This window comes from Solanum tuberosum, unplaced genomic scaffold (assembly GCF_000226075.1).
Source record: "Solanum tuberosum cultivar DM 1-3 516 R44 unplaced genomic scaffold, SolTub_3.0 scf00270, whole genome shotgun sequence".
In the NCBI taxonomy this organism is placed as follows: Eukaryota; Viridiplantae; Streptophyta; class Magnoliopsida; order Solanales; family Solanaceae; genus Solanum; species Solanum tuberosum.
The window spans coordinates 70,969-82,625 of record NW_006239200.1 but is presented as its reverse complement, the minus strand read 5'-3'; the positions used below and the strand labels follow the sequence as shown (position 1 = coordinate 82,625).

Sequence of the window (11,657 nt, the reverse complement as noted above, 5' to 3'; positions counted from 1 at the left end):
TAGAAAAATTAACATTTTACATAAAGAACACCTGCTTAGATCCATCAAATTTCTTTTCTCCAATTTCACATAAAAACAAACTTAACAAAAAAAAGTAATACTTAATAATATTGGGCCTGTGCTGGCACGGGCCATTGCTTTCTAGTATATAAAGGGAAAAGGGTCTGATATACCCCTCAACTTCGTCATTTAGAGCTGATATACCCCTCGTTATGAAAGTGACTCATATATACCCCTACTTATATACAAATGGCTCACATATACCCTTTTTCTCTAACGGAAATAGAAAAAAATTAATTTTACTTTAATATTTATTATTTAGAAAAAAAAAAACATAATCCCATATGAGTATATTTAATCCTCCTCAAACAATTTTTTTTTTTTGACTTTTTTTTTGTTTCAATGACTAATTTAGATTTATTATTTTGATGGTCAAATTTATTTATGTTTCACTAATATTCTTGTAAAACTTATTATAGATGACCAAATTTGTTTCTTCAAATACAAAAAATAAATTACAATATAGACAAAAAAAAAGTAGTTTTAAATTATAATATAGCCACAAAAACATAGTTTTAAATTTTTTTCTTTACACTAAGGAATGAAAGAAAAAAATAAAATAAGAATAAGAAACTCAAATATTTATAATCAAAGAAGTCAAAAAATAATTTATGTATGAAAAAGATTAAAATATACCTTGAACTTTGCTAGAAGAATCATATATACCCCTAACTAATTTTGAAGAAAATTAAAAATCAAAAATATAAATTTAAAACTAATTTTTTCACTTCCGTTAAGTGAAGGGTATATGTGAGCTCATTTTGTAACGGTAAGGGTATATGTGAGCCGTTTGTATAATGGTAAGGGTATATATGAGTCACTTTCATAACAAGGGGCATATCAGCTTTAAATGACAAAGTTGAGGGGTATATCTGGCCCTTTTCCCTATATAAAATACATGAATGTGAATTGTAACATTCATTTTGTTTTAATTCTATATTATAAGTTTTTTGGAAGATATGTTTTTCTTCTCAATTCATGAACCTATAATATATTTAATTAAAGTTTTCTCTTACAAAACTTTTGTCCTATAAATTGAGTTTTTTTTGGTTGAAAAAATAAGTACTCAAAAAAACTACTTTTCCGTAGAAAATCAATTGTGAGACATTAATCAAAAGGTGAAATCACCAATTCAAGAATAGAAGAGTAACATTCTTGAATGCCACTTATTTTGTGACTTAGTTGAATCTCAAAGATAGAGTAGTACTTACTATTTATTCTTCTATTTGCTCGTGGGCAGAGGCGGAGCCAGAATTTGATATTTTTGGGTTCGAAATTTTAAAACAGAACAACATATTAATCTAACAGAACAACCGTTAAATTACAAATTAAACATATAACCACTATCATTATAATTGCACTCGATAAGTTGTTATGTTTTGAAAACTGTAAATGATATTGTATCATTAGGTACACTTTCAAATACTTCATTTGTTAATATAAAAATTTAAGTTATTTAATTTAAAGCTCTCAAATATTATTCCGTAAAAAATAGATAAGTATTATTTTGAACATTTTTTCTATAATCTCAATATTATTTTAAGTAAAATTAAAACTATTAAATTCACCATAAATATTTTTGGGACCTAAAGAAAAGGTATGTATTACTTGCTTCACGTTGGAGCCTCTCTTGCGTTTGAAAGTTGAAGTTTTGGGAAGCAAACAATAATTTAATTATTATAATCAATTATTAATATGTGAAACAGCCCTAAAATCAAAGATTAAAAATAAGAATTTTTAATAAATTGTTATACAATGTAAATACAAATAATAAATAAAAGAGAAAAGGGAGAGTCGAGGTGGAACTAAGAAGAGTACATAGTACTTACCAGGCAGAGGTCCGAATTCCGATAACAAGTAGTAGCAATGAAATTGACAATAAAAGTTAGAGACCTAACATTTTTGCAAATTAGGGTTTAATGATCTATTGAATGTTTGAAAGGAAATTAATAGTGATGTTTTAGAGTATGACACTTTTTTTTTTGTTATTTATAATTATCTATTTTGAAATTAGTAGTTTATTTTAGTGTATGACACTATTTTTTTATAATTATTTTCAATTATCAATTTTCTATTTTATTGTTTAAAAAGAATTTAGAAAAATCTATATAGGAAAATTGAATCAAAGAAGGGTTAAAGATAGGCACGAGCATATTATTAAGCAAATTAAAAAAAAATCCGGAAAAACTGAATCAAAGGAAGGCGAAAATAGGCATAAGACATATTATTAAGCAAAAATAGAAAAAATATAGTTATTCAAGTGGGGCTCGAGAACCCACACAATCAAATAGAATCAAAGCCTTTGCTGCCCTTGTGCCTACCACTGCGCCATTCACGTTTCTTTGATATGGGTTCGCAGCATCAACTTATATTTGTACTTTATTTTTTTAGTATGAATATAGGGTCTACGCAAAAGCTAGTGGGTTCGTCTGAACCCCTAAATAACACTGTAGCTCCGCCCCTGCTCGTGGGAGAGACTCCCACTATCTTCAAGAAACGTTCTAACGTGCATCTAAGCCAAGAAAGTTTTGTTTTGGATTCCTTGTACTTTTGTCATTCTTGTTCTAATAATTCGATGATAGTTGGCTCTATGACATCCATATCAATATCGAATAGTGTTTCATCTTTGCCTAATCCTAACTTTGAAATATTTGATGACAAAAACTTTTAATTTCTAGATGACGTGGAAAGATGGAATTCTTTGTAAGATGATTAGAGTTGACATATGTTCTTGAGAGACCTTGTCCTAATGCTCTCGGTTCTGAGATAGCAACAGACAAAGCTAATCTGATTAAAAAAAATTGTCAAATGGCAAGATGATGATTATTTATGCAAGAATTGTATTCTTGGAGGAATGTCCAATAAATATTATGATCAATATTATATTAAGTGTAAATTTGCTAAGGGGATTTGGGATACTTGATAAACACTCAAATTACCCTCAAAACATATTCGAAGAGTAAGCGGTCATCGTCAATAAAATACCCAATTAAGAATCAGGGACGAATCCCACAAGGAATGATATAATGATAAGAATTCAACTAAATTTAGGAATGCGAACCTATTCATTGTAGCACGTTAAGACAAATGGGTGGCCTATTCTACTAAATTTACTAAAATAGGGTATAGTATCAAATGCCACAATTAAACTAAACTTAAAAAATTCAAGCAATTAAGAAGTATTTTAGGGGTGCGGGAGTGGGAATCGATGTCACATAGGGGTAATTGGTTTCTCAATAGTGCTAAACAATCATGGATAGGCTGGGTCATCTTTAATGACATTAATCGTCTTTCGATTTCATAGTACCAATTCATAGAATCTCCTTTCGGTCTCATCTATGTGAATAAAAAATCAACTCATTACCTTACGAAATCTCTCTTTCGAGCAGAATTGGGCAAATAGATCTGAACCATAATCTCTCTTTCGAGCAAACAATAGAAATCAAATCTAGATTGCATGCATTAAACTAATTACCCCACTCCAATCGATCTCTTTTGAGCATCAATCGGAGATCGAGAATAGGATTAAGTTTGCAACCTTAACCCATGAATTAACCTCATGCTAATTAGCCTAAATCCATGAATAAACAACAATAAAATAGAGCAAAACACAATAACCACTACATTAAATCAATAACCAACTCCATAATTGCACCACTAGAATCAGGGTTTAACCACCCATCACAAAAAGTAAAGAGATTACACCTATCATGCTCAACCATGAATGTGATGAAACTAAGTAATTATAATCAACACCCACTTTGATTTCAACTTGAAATTGTCAATTTCAAGAGTGGAATTAAAACCCTAAAACTAAAGATGTTTTTCACAAGGTAAGAAGTCTCATACAAAAGAATCTCAAAAACTCTGAAAAACTCTCTAAAAAGAACTCATATTTTCTCTCTCTTTTGGGCTATTTATAGTTTCCCAAAATTTGGCCTAAAATTCACTGCATGACAAACTTAGCGACATTAGTCAGGCTCACCGAACACGATCAACGGATCGCCGTTTGTTCCTCAGCTCGTCTTTCATTTTCTTTAGTTGTTTGAACCTCAATTGGCGAACTCGTTCGATTCTGCCTTTCACATTTGGCGGATCGCTGATTACCAATTTTGTTCTCCTTTTAAGCCTTCAATTTTTATCAAAGTCATGTCACCTTCAGCGATGGTCAACTTGTTCGCCCTTCTTTTTTGGCGAGTCGCCATTTCACATTATGGCATATTTATGGGTATTTATGGACAATGACATGGAAGAGCAAGGAAAACTAGTTGCTACCGGCTAAAGAATAAATTATAGGCCATCAAATTGAGTAACAATAGAGAAAGTGACTATTGACTAATCTATGAAAAAAACATTCAATATTGAGAAGACAATTATATCAAAGAACAAATATTATAATTGTAAATATGTAGAAGATAAAATTCATGAAAGAGTAAGAATTTTACAAACTTTCAAGTTCTTAATATATGTGACAATACCAAATTTCTAATATTTAGATATTAGAAAATAATCATTAATAATCTCAATGAGGTCATGGATTACCGCGCGAAACGTGGATAAGTTATCTAGTCTTATTTATAAGAGCTTTTAAAAGAAAGAAAAAAACATGTTTTTACAACACCACTCATTTAATTTAAATTCGCGTTCTATATATTTAGAATTCAAAATTCACTTCTTCAAACTTGCAAATAGTTGTGATGTTAATGTTTAAAGCCCTTAATCAGCTACATATACAAAGTTTCTTAAAAAAGATAATTTTACCTTAAATGACGTTGTTGTGTAAATAGGCCGACTCATTTATTGAAAAAAAGTAGTGAATTAATTTTAAAAAATTAATCTTCTTATTCATGATTTGTACACGGAGTACACAGTACAAGAAAACATTATAACTAATAGGAAATGAATGGATTAAGGAATAATACATTCAAGAACCAACAACTGATAACTTATTGTAAGGAATAATTAAGTTACTGAAGCTATTTCTCCATGAACAAGCAGTGAGAACAATGAGCAAGAAGGCAAGTGGTGAAGTTGAAGCAAACTGGTCCATGTCATGAAGTATCAATCTTCCAATTGTAAAATAGAAGATCTTATTCAATAAATTACTAATTGATTTCTGCCATTGGAGTTTGAATCTTTCCCTCAAGAAACCATTCTTTATTTTGTGCATCAAATTGAAATCTGAATAGAAACAACCCAATAGAAGATTAGAGATTTATTTGGAAGAAAGAAAAGTCTTATATAAAAAATATCACAATTCAAATAGCTACTCACTTTTCGGGAGAATGGTTGAGCTCCTAGAAATACTTAGTAGTGAGTTGGAGGTGGTGGAGAAGCATAAATGTATGCTGGTGGAGGAGGTGATTTCACGGGTGGAGGAGGCGAGCTGTAGTAATAGGGTGGAGGAAGAGACTTTACTGGTGGAGGTGGAGAGTGGTAGTAGTAGGGTGGTGGAGGAGAAGGCGATGGTGGAGGAGGTGACTTGTAGTAGTAGTGTGGGGGAGGTGATGGGGATGGTGGAGGAGGAGACTTGTAGTAGTAGGGTGGTGGAGGAGATGGGAAAGGTGGCGGTGGTGACGGGGATGGTGGAGGAGGAGACTTGTAGTAGTAGGGTGGTGGAGGAGATGGGGAAGGTGGTGGTGGTGACTTGTGGTAGTATGGTGGAGGTGGAGAAGGGGATAAAGGAGGAGGAGACTTGTAGTAGTAAGGTGGTGGAGGAGATGGCGATGGTGGAGGAGGAGACTTGTAGTAGTAGGGTGGTGGAGGAGATGGTGAAGGTGGTGGTGGTGACTTGTAGTAGTAGGGTGGGGGAGGTGACGGGGACGGTGGAGGAGGAGACTTGTAGTAGTAGGTTGGTGGAGGTGATGGTGATGGTGGTGGTGGAGACTTGTAATAGTATGGTGGAGAAGGAGATGGTGATGGAGGAGGAGGAGACCTGTAGTAGTAGGGTGGTGGAGGTGATGACGATGGTGGTGGTGGGGACTTGTAATAGTATGGTGGAGGAGGAGATGGTGATGGTGGTGGAGGAGACTTGTAGTAATAAGGAGGTGGGGGAGAAGGCGATGGTGGTGGTGGGGACTTGTAGTAGTAAGGTGGGGGTGATTTATAATAGTATATTGGTGCAGGTTTTGGTGATGGTGGAGGTGGAGACTTATAGAAATAAAGAGGTGGTGGAGACTTAGTTGGTGGAGGCGGAGATTTATAAAAATATACTAGTGTAGGTTTTAGTGATGGTGGAGGTGGAGACTTGTAATAATAATGAGGTGGTGGAGATTTAGTTGGTTGTGGCGGAGATTTGTAATAGTAAGCAGGTGGTGGTGGAGACTTATAAACGTATGTGGGGGTTGGGGGAGGTGGTGATTTATACACATACTTTGGCGATGGAGGAGGTGGTGACTTATAAACATAAGTCGGTGATGGAGGTGGAGGAGATTTATAGTAGTATGGAGCAGGTGTAGGCTTGGGCTTTTTGCATTCTGCATAAGGTGTCTTAGAGCCATAAGCAAATGGCTTTGCATAGAGTACAACTTCATAGTTATTCTTTGACTTCACTTTAAGGTTAGCACCCTTTATTCCCCAGTGAAGGTTTGTAGGAATTCTACACTTTGAATCCTTTGGAGCATTGTGGAGTTTAGCTTTGCAAGCCTTTGCTCCATATTTGCGATATTCAAATCCTTCAACTGTGATGCTAAATTTTCCATTGATCTTAGTGGTACCATAACTCACAATTTTCTTGTCACCAGCCTTGCAAGTTACTTCAACAACAGCACCTAAATCCATGTGAAAACAGAAATAATACATTAAAACAATTAATAGATCTGCTAACATATGAACATTTAGATATGTCCCCACTTTCTCCAGAACTATGCCCTGTATTCATCATATAAAATTGTAGTAACTTGTTTTTCTCATAATAAATACTCTTTCATGCAAGAACTAACTACTTTCATGCAATTGTCAAAATAGTTGTTGCCTTATAAATTTTCTTGACGTTTCAAAATCTTCATTTTAACGATAGATATTGATGACGACAAAAAAGGATTGAAAATTCAAATAGAAAGAGACACGTTTATGAATTATAATGAAAGCATATAGTACAAAGCATCAAAGAGGAGAATATATAGTTGGATAATTAAGAGAAAATAAAGAAAACAGGCATGATATAAAAACTATGGTACCTTTCAGGTGCTTCTTTCCATGAGACATTTTTGGGTGCTTCCAATCATAGCATCTAAAACAGTAGACTTTTCCGACAACTTTGACCACCAATTGATGATGTGGAGGATAGTAATGAGTTGGAGGTGGGGGAGACTTGTAGTAGTATGGAGTTGTTGGAGGTGACTTGATTGGTGGTGGTGGAGAAGTGTAGTGATATGGTGGAGAAGGTGATTTCTTAGGTGGAGGTGGGGAGGAGTAGTAGTATGTAGGAGGTGGTGACTTAACAGGTGGTGGTGGGGAAGTGTAGTGATATGGTGGGGGAGGTGATTTCTTTTCTGGTGGTGTTGAGGAGTAGTAATATGGTGGAGGGGGAGACTTCATTGGTGGTGGTGGAGAATTGTAATAGTACGGGGGAGGAGGTGATTTAGTAGGTGGTGGTGGAGACTTGTAGTAGTATTGTGGGGGTGGTGATGGGGATGGTGGAGGAGGAGACTTGTAATAATATGGTGGTGGTGGTGATGGAGATGGAGGTGGAGGAGACTTGTAGTAATAAGGTGGTGGAGGAGAAGGTGAAGGAGGTGGTGGAGATTTGTAATAATATGGTGGAGGAGGTGAAGGAGAAGGTGGCGGTGGAGACTTATAATAATATGGCGGGGGTGGTGATGGTGAAGGAGGTGGTGGAGATTTATAATAGTATGGTGGTGGAGGTGATAGTGAAGGTGGAGGTGGAGACTTGTAGTAATACGGAGGTGGTGGTGAAGGTGATGGTGGAGGAGGAGACTTGTAGTAATATGGTGGAGGTGGAGATGGCGATGGAGGTGGTGGAGACTTGTACACATACGGTAGAGGTGGAGACGGTGAGGGAGGCGGTGGAGACTTATATACATATGGTGGAGGTGGTGATGGTGATGGAGGCGGTGGAGACTTATACACATATGGTGGAGGTGGTGATGGAGAAGGGGAAGGAGGTGATTTATAAACATATGGAGGCGGGGAAAAAGGTGAGGGAGGAGGTGGAGATTTGTACACGTAAGGTGGTGGCGGAGAAGGAGAAGGAGGTGGTGTTGACTTATACTCATACATCGGAGGTGGTGGAGAAGAGTATACATAAGGGCCTGCCGACACTACATTAGCAACAACCAATATGGCCAACGCCGTTAAGATTTGTGGCAAATACTGACAACCCTTGGCAAGGCCGCCACCTTGAAGCCTCATTTCGCCGGAAAATTACACCACCTAGCCTCCCAAATGTGGCTAGTTAGAGTAATAAGAAAGGAGATAACCTTAAGTGTTTTAGTTGAGAAGTGTTGCCTTTTGGGATTCATTGGCCTATGCATTTATAGTAAAACACCTTGAGAGGTAGCTCTGTCTAAAGGACCAATTCAAATGTAAAAGAATATGTAACATATTCTAAAGGACCAGTTCTAATTTTACTTATAAAAACTCCACTTCTTGATCACTTTTGAATATTTCCATTGAATTATTTTCACATCATTTACCTGCTATAAAGAAAATCATGAGAACAACATATGAATGTGCAAAGAGACGGATCACTTCACATGCCACAAAATGTTGCTAAGGGAAAATGATTGTTAATTTTCAATATTTCCACTCTCTTACCATTTTGGTTTCCATGTGTTGCCTCTCATGGACATTCAGAGTTTGAGACTTACAAGTATCAATAATAATAATTGAATGATAATCATACACAGTTAAAAAAAGAGAATTTTATTCTTGTTTCTTTAGGTCATTAGTGGTAAAAAAAAAGAAATCAAACTTAAAATCAAAAGTCGTGGTAGCATGGTAAGTATTCCTCCATGCTTAATCAGAGGTCTCGAGTTCGACTTCTAGATATAAAATCATTTTTGATACTTGATAGAAAGCGTTTTAATTACTCCCCATAATGAAATTTTCCATTGTAAATTCAGATAAAGCGGACCCCAAAGCAAAAAAACCTTCCTATGATGGATGCATGGCTTCAAGTAAGTTGATTTTACTTGTTGCCAACTAGAAATGTTGATTTCTTTGACATTGAAATGTTTCAACTACTCCATTATATTTGGTGATATACTTAAAAATAAGTTCGACTATTTATTTTATTTTGAAATATTTTTATTAATTAATTTCAGAAGCATTTGTTCATGAACTAAGTTATTAAAAATCAATTTCTGTCGTTTTCAATTAATACCAATTATTAATACTTAATAAGTAATTGTTTAATTTTTTGAAACTTGCCATGCACTACTACTAATTCAAAAAAAGAAGTACAAATCCGTACTTCAGATATTTCCCATATTTTCTTTATTAGTATACATTTGTAAAATTAAAGTATTTATGTTATTTTGTATGAGGATTTAAGTTAGAGATTAAATTATATGTATTGACAAAGTAAAAAATATCTAGCTCTTTGATCTGTTCTATATTCAACGAATCACCTCTTAATTTGTCTTATATCTAGCTCAATTTTTACTTCATACAATTAGATGCACATAAATTGGTCAGAACATCATGATTATTAAAAAAAAATGATTTGTACAATAGTACTGTGACAAAGAAAATCGACTGTCTCTATAATTTCAAACAAAACATAAATTTATTTATTTATTTAGTTGACTTTGCTCCAATACAAACAAGATATCTTTATTTATTCTTTTCTAAAAAGTTAAATGTTTTATTACTTCGTTAATCAATTGTGAATTCTAACATATCATGAAAGAATATTAGACGTGGATTGATTAACTTTTTAGACACAATATTTACAAAAAAAATTATTTTTTTAAAAAAACTATAACATTGATGTTTAAGATTTTAGTCAAATCTTTTTTTTATAAAATTCATTATTTAAATATTTTAGATTTTGTGATCCCACCGTTGCTCCACTAAGGAAGACCTGTGATTAGGAGTGAAAATAAAATTGGATAAATTCATTAGTTTTGTGTGATATTTATATTTTAAAAAATATTTAAAATAATTTTGAATTCAATAGGTAAGCACATACAAATGAAACTCAGGTAAATAATCAAATGAAATCCATTTTACGAAATAATTTGATCTATTAACAACATTAGTGTGATAATAGCCCTAATACTAGAGAGATTATCACCGCAAGGCATTAAGTAATAGGCCATAAGCGTCTATAAGTTATGTGGTAATTGAGATTCCATAATTAAATACTCAATCATGACTCCATCTTTTCTTGTATATATAATTATATTATGGCCTTTATGATCTATTCATTGTAATAGTTATAACCATTTTGGTAGACAGTGAATTTCATCCAAAGGCTAAATACGAACGAGAGACCAATAACTAACAAGTATCAAGATGAAAAGAATTTTAGAAAAAAAAAAGTGAAAAAAATGCTTGAAATTGTGAGGAGGGATGCGGATGGGTAAACGATGCGCCCAATCAAATGTGGAATGGTGATGAGCCAGTCCACTTTTTTTATTTATTAATTAATGTGCCAGTCCACTTTATCTGTTGACCGTGCTGAAAAATATAGGAACATGACCTTATAATACGTAAATAGGTACCAAGTTGATAGTACAAAATGTCATCTAAAAATGTAAAAATGTTACATCTACCTATAACATTTCCTTGGCTCACGCATCGATGAAGAACATAAAGATATGTGATTCCAGAAATTTAGGCCAAGGATACCAATGTTCAATCTCTTTTATACTCTCATCAACACTAACTATTCCAACAAATTATAGAACTTTGTGAACCATCAAGTCATGGAATGCAAATTGTACCAAAAGTCGTTAGGCCAAGGATACATACATCTACTTAAGCATCATGCATCACATATTTACGTCGCTAAAAAAGAAAAAGTAAAAATGATTCAATATTATTTTTACCTTTTTCATAAAGTATAATTTTACTACGAATGAATTCAATTGAACCATTCACCCAAGGATTTTAAAGTAATCTCAACAAACAATTATTTTCTGATTTAAGGTAGGAATCTACTAATTAGAAGGTGCTTCTGACATGGTATTAAGAGGCATTTAAGATAATTAAATTATTAACTGATAGCCGCCTTCTACAAGTGTATTTTAATCTAGATGATTTGACAGTATAAAAAAATGAACAATGCCAGAATTAAAAAAAGAAGAAGAAAAAGACATTTTGGAAATCCAAAATTAGGGGTGGATGGACCATACTTAGGGTGTGTTTGGTATGAAGGAAAATGTTTTCCATGGAAAACAAGTTGATTTTTGACTTATTTTCTCATGTTTGGTTGGTGAGTAGAAAATATTTTTCGAAAAAGATTTTTAGTGTTTGATTTATGAATGAAAAAATATTTTTGAGAAATATCTTTTATTTTTACTAGAGTAGAAAATAATTTTTGAAATTGATTTTTTTTTTTAAAAACAAACTTAAATTTTTTTAGGGGTGAGGGTTGTTTGGGTGGTGGGTGGGGTGGGGGGATGGTA

The 11,657-nt window shown here is 33.7% G+C and overlaps 1 protein-coding gene across 2 annotated transcripts; it reads right to left on the bottom strand.

The window, feature by feature from the left end:
• Window positions 1-4,979: 4,979 nt before the first annotated feature.
• On the bottom strand, window positions 4,980-8,531 carry LOC102582562 (extensin-2-like). Of its 2 annotated transcripts, XM_006358624.2 has the most exons (4): window positions 7,239-8,531; window positions 6,031-6,830; window positions 5,335-5,964; window positions 4,981-5,241 (listed from the first exon to the last, which is right to left on the bottom strand). In XM_006358624.2, exons 1-3 carry the CDS (start codon window positions 8,431-8,433, stop codon window positions 5,368-5,370), a joined length of 2,592 nt encoding a protein of 863 aa, XP_006358686.2. In that variant the 5' UTR covers window positions 8,434-8,531; the 3' UTR covers window positions 4,981-5,241; window positions 5,335-5,367. The 2 variants fall into 2 exon arrangements, with proteins under 2 accessions (XP_015169539.1, XP_006358686.2); XM_015314053.1 differs by having other exon boundaries at window positions 4,980-5,241; window positions 5,335-6,830.
• Between the last annotated feature and the right edge of the window lie 3,126 nt (window positions 8,532-11,657).

Excerpts from the sequence above, each read along its gene's own strand:
- LOC102582562 (XM_015314053.1), bottom strand. The coding sequence starts at position 8,433 with ATGAGGCTTCAAGGTGGCGGCCTTGCCAAGGGTTGTCAGTATTTGCCA. Across the intron at positions 6,831-7,238 it reads TGGAAAGAAGCACCTGAAAG|GTGCTGTTGTTGAAGTAACT; the intron begins GTACCATAGTTT and ends ACATGGATTTAG.